General features: G+C 47.9%; 1 protein-coding gene across 4 annotated transcripts in view; it reads right to left on the reverse strand.

Annotated features, from left to right (window-relative positions):
• The window catches only part of LOC102443570 (sarcoplasmic/endoplasmic reticulum calcium ATPase 2-like), a 267,118-nt gene that overhangs the window by 29,347 nt on the left and 221,735 nt on the right, over window positions 1-16,036 (reverse strand). For all 4 annotated transcript variants that reach the window (XM_075916863.1, XM_075916865.1, XM_075916864.1 and 1 more), the window contains exons 17-19: window positions 10,797-10,999; window positions 8,948-9,033; window positions 8,182-8,315 (exon numbers count right to left, since the gene is read on the reverse strand). In XM_075916863.1, the coding sequence (XP_075772978.1) occupies window positions 8,182-8,315; window positions 8,948-9,033; window positions 10,797-10,999 (423 nt within the window). The remainder of the gene's footprint in view (window positions 1-8,181; window positions 8,316-8,947; window positions 9,034-10,796; window positions 11,000-16,036) is intronic.

Here is a 16,036-nt window from a genome sequence, read left to right on the forward strand (position 1 = left end):
CACACTGGAACTGTGTATGGGACTTATAATCATTCTGTAACAAATGGATTACAACTTATGTTCATGGTTATAATTGCTGGGGTGAATGGTTCGCTTGATTGTGCCACACGACCTGATAGTGTAAGTATTTGGGAACAAGCCTGTGGGGGACCTGTAAACACTGACTAGGCACAGCAGATTGGGTATCCATGGGGACACCAATGGGGTTTGGCATGGGGGGGACACAGTGCGGTATTAACCTCTCTACTGAACCCACTAACCCAGCAGAAGTACCCACTCTCCTGGGTTATGCTATGCCTGAGGATTTTGTAGTATTTTCACGGGGGGTTATTGAGTATTTTGTTACCCTGAAATGGAACATTAATATTTCCTAAATGCATTCTAATTGTAGTAAATGGGCTAATCCCATACTTAACACTTGGATGAAAAATAAGGAGAACATTCAATGGACCAAAAGAGACTTGGTTTTGGGAGGTGCTGGATTGGGTACTGGAATAGTAAATTCGGTAGCCCTAGAAACTGCAAAATAAATTGGCTAAATTGCGGCAGCTAAATCATCAAGTTATGGAATGTGTGGTACAGGACAGTGCTGGATTACATTCAGCACATATTGACACCCTCTATGTCACCCTCCAGCCTCTGCATAAAGTAATGGGAGTATTCCAGATGCTCCTGCAAACCTTTAAAGGCATACCTACAGAGGCGGGGATGGCTATTGCCTGTGTTAGTATGCAAAACTTTGCAATTAACCAATATGAGACAGGCTGGGTGGGTGCAGAGTGGGCACAATGTGATCCTGTCACAGTCACTATCCACATGGTGTACACAATGCAAGCCCTTGTTTATTAATATTATTTCCTCAAGCGCCCATGGATTATCAGGCTATATTCATGCTTAATCAGTGCCTATGAAAACTAAAGCAGTTCCTGCTTATCAGTATGTTCCTGTCCCCATTATTGTAATGGGTTGTATCTGGGCACCCAGAGTGACAGCAAAGTGGCTTTTACCATTGGGTGACTTATTAGACCACGGTGGTTGCCAACAGTGGGGAAAACATGAGTGGTATTGTAAAACTAAGCATTTATTCTCAGACCCCTGCAGTTTAGATAACACTGAAGTCAGTGCTTGTGTATTAGATTTGTCTGATCAAGAATACACCATGCTTGTGTGCAGTTTCTACCACAATGGTTGTTTGGAATGATGGAAGCAATTCTTCCTCCCCTGTGCATGAGTGTCGTTGCAATGCTACTGCCTAAGGAGTGGTGTATGCTAAGCCTCAAGTTCAAGCAGTGTCCAGAACTATGAATGTTTACCCCATAAATTGGACAACCACCCTAGGCCCTAAGTGGGATGCTATTTACAATGAAATAGAGCAATTGTAGCAGGCCATTATTACATATAGTGCAGCCTTGCTTAAAGAAAGGCAGGCATCTGTTACCATTATACACCATAAGAAACAATTGCTTAAATTGGCAGCAGATAGAGCAGGTAGCAGGGCGACATTGGTATGGTATATTTGCAGGATATTCACCCAGAGCTAAGTCTTTTAACTCATCCTATAGTACTATTATGTATACTTATAGCAGTGTTAACGTTTTTGTGGCTGGCTCTGTGTCTTTATACATGGCAAATGGTTTCCCGCATGGCTCGTATTAAAGAGCAATTAAGTTGGTACATTCCTGACCAAGTATTTTATCGCCACAGACTCGACTTAGTCCGGGGGGGGGGGGGGGGGGGGGGGGGGAGAGTGTAAGGGAGCCTGGACGGCCCTCCCTTGACCAGAACAACAATGTCTGCATTGCTAGGCCTCGTCCTGGCCTTGTCCAAAGTATGGATCTCTAACAAAGCAAACCCTAGCCCTGACTCAAGTCTAGTGCACACACGCACGCAGGCAAAACCAAAAAGGGTAGGGGAAGAGTCAGGAGTGCTTGCCCAGTCATGCATAACTTGTAAAGGACCGCGAGACCATGCCAGGATGACCAGAAGCAACCTGGTACTAGTACATCCCATTTTTGGCCAGAGAAAAATTCCAGACACAGCCAAAAAACTAATTAAGTGCTTTTGCAATATTTTGGCATAGCAAAATGTATCCTATCTGTGCCCTTCCTCTTGATTGGTACTTCCTTCTTTTCATGTGCCTGTATATTTATACGTGCCTCTGGAATTTCCACTACGTGCATCTGACAAAGTGGGTCTTTGCCCACGAAGCTTATGCTTCAATACATCTGTTAGTCTATAAGGTGCCACAGGACTTCTCGTTGTTTATCCTAGATATTGGCATAATAGGTATCTTACGCAAAACGTAATTGATTGGTAGACATTACTAGAACGACAGAGTATAAATATAGGGGTAGAAAATCTAATCAGTGGGAGGGACTGAGTAAGGTGTCCCCACTACCTTACTTGCTGCAACAAGAAGGTGAACCAGTTCCTACTGCCTGATGCATTGTGGACGCCTCTGTGCGTGGGGAAAGAAAGAAGCCACAACCTCCCGTCTGACAATCATAAGGGTAATAGCATTGGAACTGTGAGTGTGTGATTCATAGAAATAAGCACATGTATAGTCATATTCTTAAAACTGAGTAGCTTGTGTATTGTCCTAGGTGTAGGTGTTGTTATATTGTCTGTGCTAACTATCCTGTGTATTGGAATAGATCTGGGTAACCTTGCATTGTTTTCCTTTACTATTCTGTGCACAATAAAATTAAAAAGCGTTTATCTGAGGTGTTTTTACTGGCTCCTCTCGTATCTAAAAACTGAACCACATGACACTTGCTCCTCTGGTTCACTGCCTCAATTACTATGGAGTTGGGGGAGGGGTGTGACAAAAACTCAGCACCCTGAGGAGCCACGCAGTATTTCTTGGAAAGGTCCTGGAAAGCCTTGAAATCATCCCCAGACAGGGCTTGCGGAGGCATGAGTGTGTCCCCTGGGGAGGGAGGAGATATCTGGGTAGGTGGGTGTGACAGAGCCCCAGGGCTCCAGACTCCCACGGCCCTGCCTGCATCGTGGGGAGGAGGGGGCGAGGGCAGACTGCAGGCTAGTGGCGCAGCCGCCGCCAGAGCCGTCCCGGCAGAACACGTGTTGGCACCAGGACCTGACGTCACGCGGTGTGACCTGCCGGCCGGGACGGGTGCAACGCAAGGGGCGGGGCTGAGCCGCAATGCCAGTCGCGTCACGAGGCGTTGCGGCACCCAGTTTAAAATGGAGGCGGTAGCCGGGAAGAGGGGGAGGGCACCGGCAGCTCTGGGTGGCAAGCCGGAGCGGAGGGTGGAGACCAACTGAGGGGAACAGGGGAAGGCCCCCCTTTCCCCCCACCTTTAACCCAGGAGGATTAAAGGCGGGTAGGAAGTGACCCAGGGCAGTGATCATCAGGGTGCGGCTGCCACGCAGACCATAAGGGGAGCGAGCAGGAGTGCTTCCCCCCCTTAGGGCCCTGGGTCAGGACCCGGTTGTGAGGGCAGGCCCGGGTCCCCCTACCCCCCTCACGGTGCTATCTGGCAACTTAGACAGCGAGAAGGGCCAATCACTCAGGAGAGACAGGTGCAGGACAAATTGTGATGTGGATTAAACATGATGTTTGCAGTCTTTGGTAAACGATGTGAACTTTGTACGTAAAGACTTGCTCAGGACAAGGGCGGGGGGCCCTGGAACAGCAGGTGAGAGGAAGTAGTGGATTCCTCATCACTCAGTGGCTGATTGAAATCTATCTGGTCCCTTGAGGCGTCAAGGGACACGATAGAGGTAGGCCTGGACCGGAGCTGAGCAACATGGTGATGCTGTTGCCACTGAGCCCTGTAAGGTGCCCAGGGGTCCCAGTAAGGCCAAGTGGGGGGCACTGGCATAGGTTGGTGGCAGCCAATGTACAGGTTGCCAGTGTGGTACGGCCGGTTGTAAGCAAGGGAATTTGCACCTTGGCGTAGAGTGTCTAGGCGGAGTTGAGGTCATGATAGAAGCCTGATCCTCCTCACCAGATAATGGAGGTATGGAAGTGCCAGGCATAGACATGGAAAAACTCTTGGAATGCGGGGAGGAATCAGTGCCAAACAAGGGTGTCGCAGGCACTGAAGAGATCATTGAATCGTCTGTGGACCTAAAAGGGCAAAAAGGAGGCATGGGGGTAAACAATGTGCCGGTGTATGCTTTGGCTTCGCAAGCAGAGAGGATGGTGCAGGTGTTGGGGGCGGTAACAGCACATTGGTACCTGCGCTGCTCTTTTATACAGCACTGTTTGGTGTCGGTAGGACTGACAATGCTGTTATAGCCCTGGGCTGTTCAGCTGTGCCCTCTTTTTCCCGGATACCCACCCCCTCACCATTCTCTGCCCCCATTCCCCTCCTGCCCCTCTGTGCCCTCACACGTCTTGCTCCATCCTCACCTTTGTCATGCCCACCCCTTCTTTCAAGCCTTCTCCCAGCACCTCCCCCTCCCCACTCTAGCCCCCAATGCCCTTACCCTCCCCTCTCACGGCATCACCCTGTCCCCCCTCCCACTGACACCTCCCCTCCTGCCCTTTTCCTCATGGTCTGCACTTGGCCCCCTGGCATTTGTCTCCTCCACCCTGTCCCTCAGTGCCTTCCCCTTTCTTCCCCCTCCCCCTCCGCACAAGCCCCTTCCTCTCCCACCCCTTCCCCCTAGCTTTCCCCCTCCCCTAACTTCCACTTTGCAGGGCCGGAGTCTGTGCTCAGGCCCTGCACTCCGAATCCGGAGCTAAGCCAAGCGGCACAACGCGGCACCGAGCAGTTTTAAAGTCCCGGGCCGTGACGTCACGTCATGCCCGGGTGTCTCCCCGGTCACCAGGGAACGCCGCGCATGGCAGCGCGTGCCGGCAAGGGGGAGCCACACTGAAAGCTGCGCACGGCAGGGACAGTCCAGGGCCGGGGGGGACGCTCTGGTGCTGGGGTGGGAGGACGCATGGGGGGGCCGGCAGGTGGGGGCTGGGGACCACTCCAGGCAGAGCCAGGGGAGAGACCCAGCTTCACATATTGCTGGAGCATGGGCACCATGAGCCCATATAACTCGCCACCCACAGAGAGGCTGTTTGCATCGCTTGCTCCCGCATGGTGGCGCAGAAGTCAGCCGAGTGCCACGGTGGGAGGTGAAGGGGGGGCAGGGCGGTGACGTACACGTCCAGGGGGTGGGACCTGGACGAGCGTGCATCCCCGATGGAGACAGAGGAGAGCGGAGAGAGCGTGAGAGGCAGTAGGAGGGGGAGAAGAGAAAGAGAGAGACGGAGAGAGAGGCAGAAGGTGGAGGAGAGCTGAGAGAGACGGGGGGAGGCAGGAGGAGGAGAGAGAGAAAGAGACGGCGCGAGAGACCGGAGGCTCAGGAGAGAAGACGGACGTGGAGGAGAGACCTGAAAATCCCGTCTTATGACGGGCTAATTGGCTAGTAAAAATATAATAAAGAAAGATTAAATAAGTAAAGGAAAAGAAAACTAAGACTAGCGGTCTCTGAGGAAAAATCTGTAGAGGGCACTGCGGGTTCCGACCGATGCCGGGGGCGGCAGAGAAGGAACTGTGGAGATTGTATCTCGTACATGCGCATTAGCCGCCTAGCACATGTAGCGCTTTTGCACATGTGCAAGCTAGCTGTCAAAGCCACTGCTATTAACATTTTCCAGCCAGGCACGCTGTGGCACCAAGACACCTAAGGTGGAGCACCCACGGGGACACTCCTCGAAGCAGCAGCTGCTGTTCTTCCCTGCAGTAGGAAAACAGCAGCAGGCAGACTGCTGCTACAGGGGGATGGGGTCAAGCTGCTGTGTTGCTTTGACATTTCTCAGCAGGGAGAGCTCCCAGAGCTACTCACAATGCAGCTCCTGGCAGCTGAAGAGGCTGTGGAAGAACTGAGGGGGAAATCACAAGAATCAGCTCTGCACTCCCACAACACGGCACGGTGGCATTACGTCACTGTCAATGATTGTGGCCCCCCCCGCTCCTGCCCACCAATTGTGGACATGATCTGTGGACAGAGGGAGCAAGTTTGAACACCCTCTGGTGATTTTTGTTTTGTCAACTTTTGGGTGTCAACATAAGTTTTGTTGACACAACTTGTAGAGTAGACATACCCTAAAACAGTGGTTCCCAACCTTTTTTATGCCGGGGACCGGCAAACCCATTCACAAACCTTTGGTGGCCAGGTCACATTTGCATATTCACATATTCATTATGCAAATAATGAATATGCAAATACATTACCTGACCATCAGCCAAACCAGACCCTTGCTCCCCAGTGCCTAACACCCCTTGACTCCCACCCCATGCCCTTTGGCCCTTTAACCTCTGACCCCTACAGCCCATGCCAACACGCTCTTGCCCCATGACCCTACCACACCCTCACACAACACCCCTTTGCCCCCCCCCCCCACTCCAACACTCCCCACAGCAAGGCTGCCCCCCTAGGGAGCATGGTTGTTACTCCCTCCTCTTCCACACCCCCTTCCCTCAAGTGCATCTTGCGCACCCATGGGTAGAGGGTGGGGAGCGCTGAGCCTCAGCCAGGCTGCCATTCCTGAGGGGGGAGGCGCCTCGTCCTTCACCTCCTCCTGCCACTGCCTCAGCCCTAGCGCCGCCACTGGTAAAAGCAGCTGTGCAGGCATGGGGAGCGGCTGTTGGCAACATGCGTGCTCCCTCCTCCTCCACATCGCCCCCCCCCCCCAAGCACGGAGGAGGGAGGAAGGCACCTCCTGCTCCGCCTCCTCCTGCCTTGCCTCAGCCACCATGGTTGCCAGAGCTGAGCCGCCATGAACAGCCGGCTTGAGCTTTGGCAGCCACCGCGGCCATGGCCCGGCGATTTGGAACTGCTGCACGGAGACAAATTAGGCATCTTAGCAGGCCATAATTCTATGCCTTACAACAGGGCTTCTCAACTATGGAAGCCCCAGGGACCACAATGATACTCATAGCACATACCAAGGGCCTCAACTGAAGTGTGGTTGCATATATATATATTTGCATGTATGTGTAAATAGCTTCTTTCACACTGACAGGCATGAATACAAAGAGTAAGACAAGACTACACAACATGCAGGCCCCATTTAAGTCAGTTCCGCTGATATTAATAAAATGCAACATTTCCCCGATTTCTACCCACGTGACAGCACTTTTAATGAGCAATGGCAGTCCAGGAATTTAACTACTAAAATGTATATCAGCAGACCACCAGTATATTGATTACTTTTTTGTTTTGGCTCCCACCTGTGGGCCACGTGTTGAGCCCCGAATAAACCCAAACTGCACCGTGGGCCGCAAACGGCCCACGGGCTGTGTGTTGAGTAGCCCTGCCTTACAAGGTAAGGGTATTTAAGAACAAGAAAGTTAGGGGGCTGCTGACACTTAGTCAGTAATCCTTGTTCAGAGTCCTAAAGGTTGTTTTTAAAGTAACTAGCTTCTGTATTAAATAAAAAGATGTTATACAATGCTACTCAACTCTTCTAATAAGTTTATTAGACTAATGGTGTATAATGGCAATACACTAATATACTTCAAAGAGCAACTATGGTTACATTGCTTTGAGTATTAAACTGCATTTTAAACTGATGATGTGTGTCCATCTTAAATCAGTTTTCTGTGCAGGTTCAGTCCACATAAGTTTTGGCTATACCAGATGAGGTTTTTGTGCTGCAATATAGAGTTTAGGAAGAAGAATCTCAAATGCAGAGTATTTTAAATGTAGAGCTAATGCAACATACCTTAATTAAAAAAACCTTGAAAATTAACTGACCTCCAATTTATGTTTCTTCAAATACCCTTGGCATATTGTGCTATTTAGAGGTTTCCACTTATAATTTAGTATTAATTAGCTGAGTCACACTCCCTTAGGGCAGGAAAAACTATTTTCCATATATTTAACAGTCTTATTTTAGGTCTCCTTGATATCACTTTATAGCAGAAGTATGAGGGATAATCTGATCAGTGAGGCTTAAAAAGTGGAAAATATCCTAGCAGTCTAATACTGAAGTCCCAAGAGTAAACTGAAGGATTTAAAATGATGCCTCTTTGCTTATAGGGTAAGATCTCAACCGTGACCTAGGAAAAACTATCATTTGGCCTTCCATATACAAACTCAGGAATTCACCATTGCCTCACTTATCTATTAATTGAGCTGCCCATACTTTCAAGAAGGACATAAGCTATATAAAACTTCATAGTTTCAGCTTTCTACTTCAGACACACTAACCTGTTGAGAGCATTACACATCTCTATGGTGACCAGAACAGAAAGTGCCATTGTCATTGGATATGGTGACTCAAAGACCACACAGTCTACATCTGTGAAATCTGGGTTGTCATCACTGCACTGCAGGAAGTGACTCTACAATAGAATAAAGCATGCACTTCATTATTTCAATGATGATTACTTATTTACAAACAAATAAAAGTAGAATAGTGTAACAGTCCAGCAACTAGGATTATAAAAGCCTGTGTCTAGAGAGGCCAACATCAGGAAGAATTACTTTTGACTACTTCATCTTTGATTTAAACAATCCACATGAAAATTTGATATGTATAGAAATATGGTCCTTTGAAAACAGTTTAAAGAAAGTATTTGATATTCTATTAACCCTGAATAAGCAGGATTATGTAATGCAAGTAAAAATGGTCCTCCTGAAGCTGTTTAATTATTTTAATATTGGAGATTGCCTATCTCCTAGAACTGGAAGGAACCTTGAAAGGTCATTGAGTCCAGTCCCCTGCCTTCACAGCAGGACCAAATACCATCCCTGACAAATTTTTGCCCCAAATCCCTAAATGGCCTCCACAAGGATGGAACTCACAACCCTGGGTTTAGCAGGCCAATGCTCAAACCACTGAGCTATCCCTCCCCCTCATGTTCTTTGAAATGAAAATTTAGAGCACACAGTAAGTACCAACATACTATATTACACTTAGTAGGAGTTTATATATTTTTGCAGACTTTCTAAAGCAAATTAAACTGAATAATACCAGCTGGTAATAGGTAACTCTTGGGCCACCATCAGCAGCAATGAACCACCAAGCAGCAGCACCCACTGTCGCAGCTCCAACATAACCTTAAAGAAAAAAAGACGCAGTTTGATTTTCTATATCATGAATAGTATGCATGACACTGTCTCGCTAAACTCATTTGAACTTCCTTTACCACCAGTTGGGCACACATATATAATGTGACCATTGCCCATTTCCTGTAGAAGGAATCTGCTTTTAAATTGCCAAGTCACCATAATTGGAATCTGTCCAACTGTAAAGATTTTTTATTGTTATTTGGGGGCATACAGAGAATTCCACCATGGCCATGTGGCCCTGGAAAGGGATCAGTAAACAGTTAAATCTATTTAGCAAAAAATAAATCCTAACTTTTCACTTTCCAATAAAAGTATGAATAAACTAACTGTTCTGCAGAGACAAAGTGCAAATATGAATGTGCTGCAGAACAGTTTGGTTAGAGATTCATGACAGATTGGGCCAAAACAATTATAATTTGCTGATTAAAAGAAGGTTCTAGATATCAGGTCTGCTCCAGCTCTGGCTTCATCAACAGGTATCTTGAATTTCTCAACCTCTGCAGATAGCTTAGTGGCAATACCAACATGTCTTCAGCTGGAAGATGGTATACGGGGATAAGTTGGGATGGGTCACAGGAAGGGGAAGTGAATGTTGTAGGAGAGGAGAGAGTGTGTGTTACTGGGTGGAAAAAAGCATTCTGGATAGAGAACTCAAATTTAGCTTGAGCACACATGCCTACTGTGGGGTTCCTCCTTGTGAAGCATGTAGCACTGGGCACTGCCATAGACTGGTATTGGACTAGATGGACTTCAGGTCTGATCCAATATAACAACAATTCCTACATTCTGAGATTAGAGCAGTGTTTCTCAAAGTGGTCCGCAGATCCACTCTGAGCAACCTGCTAACTGGACGCTGCAGTGTGTTTATTTACCGACTCTGCAGCCACAGAGCCTTGCGGCTCCCACTGGCTCCAGTTCGCAGCCAAGGGGAGCCACGGGAAGTGGTATGGATCGCGCCACTGCTTCCCACAGCTCCCCTTGGCTGCAAACAGCGAACCGGAGCTGCGAGGCTCCATGGCTTCGGAGCCAGTAAATAAACACGCTAGAGTGGCCAGTTAGCAGGTTGCTCAGAGTAGCTCTGCGGAGCACTTTGAGAAACACTGGATTAGATTATAAAAAGGTTTAAGTTAGAAATGGCAATAAAACACTGATGTGACAATGTTAAGGAGTCCATACACGCATTGCTTTGCCTGATACTGAGAAAATTTAGGCCACGTCTTCACTACACAAAAGATCGACACTGCTGTGGTTGATCTTCTGGAGTTCGATTTAGCAGGTCTAGCAAAGACCTACTAAACAACACTCAGAGGGCACCCCTGTTGGTACTCTTGCTCCTTGCAAAGAGTAAGGGAAGGTGACGGGAGCGTTTTCTCCCATCAACCTCCTGCTGTGGAGACGGTGCGGAAACTCAAATTAAGGTATGTCAACTCCAGCTACATAATTAACAGAGCTGGAGTTGCATATCTTAATTTGACCTTCTCCTGTAAGGTAGACCTGGCCTTAAAACGAGAGCACTATGACTACAGGAGGTGTACCGAAAGTACTGGTACATCTATTACCTAAACTGATGCAACTATGAAAAGTGGCAGTCTTGGAACCAAGATTAAACATGTGTGCCAGTTCAGCAGAACACTGTGCTAGCCTTCAAGACTAAAACATAACTGAAGACCTTATAAGTGACTTCTAACTCTAGTTCCTTTAAAAGTCATTCTACATACACAGTTACAAATAAAAGGTAGTAAGCTACTCACCTCCAATAGCAAGGTAACGGAAGAAGAGCCACCCACTGATCAGGGGCTCTTTAGGATTACGGGGCGGCTTATCCATGATGTCTAAATCAGGAGGATTGAAGCCCAGAGCAGTGGCAGGGAGACCATCTGTTACAAGGTTTACCCATAACAGCTGGACAGGTATCAAAGCTTCAGGAAAACCCAGAGCAGCAGTCAAGAAGATACTACAAAAAGAACATGGACAAAATTGCCCTTGGCGATGTTAACTCAAACATATTATAAGTAAACTAATAATAGATTAGTAGTAAAACTCTGTGCCTTAGTAACTGGCAAGGGAAATTTATGCTGAGTCTCATTGCAATATCTATTTAATATCGGAAGCTAAATATTCATGTTGAGACTGCTAGGAACGTACATGCCATTTTATAGCCAACAACAACAACCTTTAAAGCTCTGAAGTAGGTGCATTTTTTTTGATGGACTGAAGAACTGAGGAGTTTTATTGCTCTTTACTGGAATAACCCTCACAAAAGCATTAGCCTGCTTTCTGGAGTGCTTGAAGGATATTGCAATTCAAAGGCCATAGTTTGGTAGAAGCATGATAAAAACAAATAGACCTGATGGAGCATTAAACACCAGGTTTCACCTAGTGGAGCCACTTTTTGAAGCCATCTATAAAAAGAGGCTTGCAAACTCCTCCCTAAAAGCCTGCAACTGTTCTAGAATTACAGTACTTCTGCAACTGAGGGGCAAGGTTCCATTGAATGGTATATCCTCCAGTTCAGGGGTCAACAACCTTCCATACACAGTACATCAGGGTAATCTTCTGGCAGGCTACAAGACATTTTGATTACACTTACTGTCCACAGGCACGGTCCGTGCAGCTCCCATTGGCTGGGAACAGCAAACCACATCCGCTGGGACCTGCCGGGGGGGGGGGGGGGGGGGGGGGGGGACGGACGACGACGACGACAGGACAGTGTTTGTGGCTGGTCAAAGTAAACAATGTCTCACGATCCACCAGCGGATTACCCTGATGCACTGTGCACCAAAGGTTGGCCAGCCCTGCTCCAGTCATTGCACACATGCTTTGAGCAATGCAACCCCCGTTAGGGCTTTGAGTCAAAATGGTTCAGAGCAGAAGGCAGTATTCCCTCTAACATTCTTCATCCTTGGATGGGTTGACATTTCTGATGTGCACCACCAATATTGAGGTTGTATGTGGATGTGCAGTGTGTCCCAGTACAAATAAAAAACCTAGGTATACATATATATTTTAAACAGTCCATAGGTATGGAAGACAATACATTAAAACAAGGGATAGTTAATAAGGAGCAATGCTTAAGATGTTTGCTTAATATGAAATCCAATAAAGAAAATGAATACTACCCTTGGGGTAACACGTATTATTGTTGTAACAACTCAAGCTAGTGTAAACGCCAAAATGGTTCATACCGCAAATAGCTATATAAATAAATCAAAGACATGGCCATTAAGTTAAAGCCTGAAAATATGCACAGCTTTAAGATGCTAAACAAATATATGAGTAAACTAGAAATAGTCATGCTCTCCTTGAAAATATTAATACAATATTTACTGACACAGGAAAGGAGAGTAAAAGGCAGTCACTAAGGCTTATACACTTTCTCTGTGAAATGTTTAGGATCCATGCTATGCAAGTGAAACAGAGACCTGTAAAAACAGATAAAAGTTCTGGTCTGAAACTTTCACCTTGTGTGTGTCACTAACTCTGGGGAGTAGGAGCCCCAGAGCACTTGTCCAGAATCCAACTCCAATTGAAAGGACAAACAAATTATACAGGATCCATGGTAAAATTCTTCCAGTTTTAACAATTTACCATGTATTAACTAGTAACACAGGATTAAAAAAAATCATTAAGATCAGAGTTTGCAGATACCTACAACACTTTAAAAAAAATCTGTTAAAAGAATCCTTCCCTTTCTTACCGTAAGCCTTTAACACCTATGTAAGCTTTGTTTGAAATGTAATCATGCAAATGCCATGAGCTCTAGGCCTTTTGTTCCAGTATTCAAAAGCAGCCTAAAAGGTTTTAACCCACCTGAAATGTTGGCATCACCCCATACAGCCTGCCCCAGCCTGTGTCTGAGTCCTATGTCTGCAGCCCAACTAGGGCTGCTGTGCTGAGACAGACAGGGGTTCACTCTTACTGCCTGCAGCCCAGATGGAAGCAAGTTAAGACACCCCAAACAAACTCCCCTCTATCCCCACCTCACTGCAGATGCCAGCACGCACCCACCCCTTTTCCCCCCACCTACCCCATGCAGTCTGTTCCCCCTCTCCCAGCCCAGGAAACTAGAGGAGAGTGCTGGGTTTCCTCACAGGAAGCTGCAGGCAAACCCAACTGCTATAATCAGATCTCTGTGATCAAACCTCTCCTCTCCCAGACACTCAGCTCGGAGACTGCCCACTGCAAAATCCCCTCCTCTCTGGCCCCCTCCCGTCTCAGCCATGTACTCACTTGCTCTCTCCCTCCTCATGCTCCCTTCCCTACCAGTGAGCTATTTGTCTGGAGCAGGGAGCTTCTGCTGCTGAAGAAGCACCCCTCCCCAGCCAGGAAGCTCTCTGTGCAGCACCCCTAAGCTTCTGGGCAGGGCTCATTAAGCAGCTGCGTGGCCACCCTGCCTCACAGCTTACAGGGAACTTAGGCTGAAAGATAGAACTACTACAGGAGTAGGGAATCTGTACCAACAGCCATGAAAATAACTTTACCAGTATTCAAAACCAAAGCTAAAATAAAAGTTACATTACAGTAAGCCCTGGAAAAAAGGAGAGTCTTATGGCTTAAATACAGAAACTGGACTCAGGAGATCTGGGCTCTATTCCTGGCTCTGCCATTAACTCACTCTGTAGTACTGGGAAAGAGTCACGTCTGTGTTAGATTTCCCATATGTGTCTTTCATAGGAACCTTGCCATAATGAAGCACAGGGGGAGGGATAGTTCAGTGGTTTGAGCATTAGCCTGCTAAACCCAGGGTTGTGACCTCAATCCTTGAGGAGGCCATTTAGGGATCTAGGGCAAATCTGTCAGGGATGGTACTTGGTCCTGCCAGGAGGGCAGGGGACTGGACCCAATAACCTTTCAAGGTCCCTTCCAGCTCCATGAGATAGGTATATCTCCATATATATTATTATTAAGGACCTATATTAGTGGACACTAGTCTCAAAACTAGAATGGGGGGGGGCAGAGAAATAGAGTTACCTATTCTGCAACTGGTGCTCTGCGAGATGTGTTGCTCATATCCATTCAACATAGGTGTGTGCGCCTGCCACAGGCACTGGTACCATAAGTTTTTTCCTAAACAATACCCATAGGGGCCGGGATCCCAGCTCCCCCTGGAGAGGTACACATATGCCACGCTATATAGGACACTCCCCGGTCCATCCCTCCTCAGTTCCCTCTTACCAAAACTCCGACAGAGGGGAGGAGGGCGGGAAGTTGAATGGACACGAGCAACACATCTTGAACACCAGTTACAGGGTTTTCTTCTTCGAGTACTTGCTCATGTCCATTCAACATAGGTGACTGTAAGTAGTGTCTGTGGAGGTGGATAGTTAAGGACATGCAGACCGCAGTACAGCCCTGCCAAACACAGCGTCCTCCCTAGCCTGCTGCGTGATAGCATAGTGCAACGTGAAAGTATGCATTGATGACCACGTCACTGCTTGACAGATATCCTGGATCAGAACATGTGCGAGATAAGCACGCAACAGAGCTTGAGCTCTGGTAGAATGCGCCCCTGCCAAGTCATAGCACGTACGGATACAGGAGATGATCCATTTCAAGAGTCTCTGGGAACCCTGTCCCATCTCCACATAGGCCACAAAGAGCTGTGTGGACTTGCAGAAGGGCCTCGTTCTTTTTAAGTAGAATGCTAGTGATCTCTGGACGTCCAGTGTGTGGGGATGACTCTCCTCATTGTTTGTGTGAGGCTTGGGATAAAGATGGGCAGAAAACTATCCTGATCCAAGTGAAAGGCAGAAACCACCTTGGGAAGGAAGGCCAGATGAGGCTGCAGCTGGACCTTGTCCCTGAAGAGCTGGGTGTACAGAAGCTCCGATGTCAGAGCTCGAAGCTCAGACACTCTTCTAGCCAACGAAATTGAGACTAGGAAGGCCACCTTGAAAGAGAGCAATGGGGGGGGGCGCTCAACTGGTAGTCCCGTGCACCATGCCAAGACCAGGTTTAAGTCCCACTGTGGGAGAGGATCCCAGGTCTGAGGAAAGAGCCGTTTCAGACACTTCAGGAACTGGGATGTGATGTTGTGCAAGACAACAGAATGGCCTAAGAGGGGCAGATGAAATGCAGAAATGGCCACCAGGTGTATTCTAATGGTGGCTAGGGCTAGCCCCTGCTGTTTAAGGTAGGACAGGTAAACCCAGGATCTCCTAAAGGGAAGCTTTGGACCGGCTGACTTGCCTTGCTGTGCCTATGTAGAAAAAACGTGTCCACTTTGCTACGTAGGTAGACCGCGTTGAGGGTTTTTCTACTCTCAAGGAGAGCCCTCAGCCTCCCACGAACACGCCTACTGGGGGGGGGGGGGGGAGAGAAGAGTTCAGCCACGTAGGAACCACGAGGTCATATGTAGCGATCTGAGGTTTGGGTGCAGGAGGTATGCGTCTGTGGTCCTGGGACAAAAAGTCTGCTTGCAGGGGCAGCTGCCTGGGCGCTCAGGATACTAGGCTGATGAGTGTCCTGAACCAGTGCTGGAGGGGCCAAGGTGGCACAATAAGAATCATTGTCATCTTGTCCCTCAAGACTTTGCCAATGAGGGAAAACGGAGGGAAGGCATAGAGGAGGCCCTCCAAGCACTGAAAGAGGAATGCATCCGGTAGGGAGCCTCTCTCAAGCTGAACCAGGAACAGAATCTGCTGCATCTCGCATTCTCTTTCTTCTAAGAGGGCCACTCGGGGAGATCCCCACTCACGGAGGAGGGAAGCGACCACCTTGGGGTGAAGAGCCCACTCGTGGTGAGAGGAGAACTCTCTGCTGAGACAGTCTGTGACTGCCCTTTGCACCCCCATAAGGTGCTGTGCCTCTAAACACAATGCTGTGAAGCGCACAAAACTCCCAGTCTCATTGCTTCCCTGCAGAGCTCCAGGGATTGGACACCCCCCTTTGCCTGTTGATGTAGTACATGGTGACGGTATTGTCCGTGAGGACGCACACCAACACCACACACATTTCTGATTGCCCTGAGGGCCTTTATATTTATGTGGCG

The sequence above is a fragment of the Pelodiscus sinensis genome, unplaced genomic scaffold, assembly GCF_049634645.1.
Source record: "Pelodiscus sinensis isolate JC-2024 unplaced genomic scaffold, ASM4963464v1 ctg36, whole genome shotgun sequence".
In the NCBI taxonomy this organism is placed as follows: Eukaryota; Metazoa; Chordata; order Testudines; family Trionychidae; genus Pelodiscus; species Pelodiscus sinensis.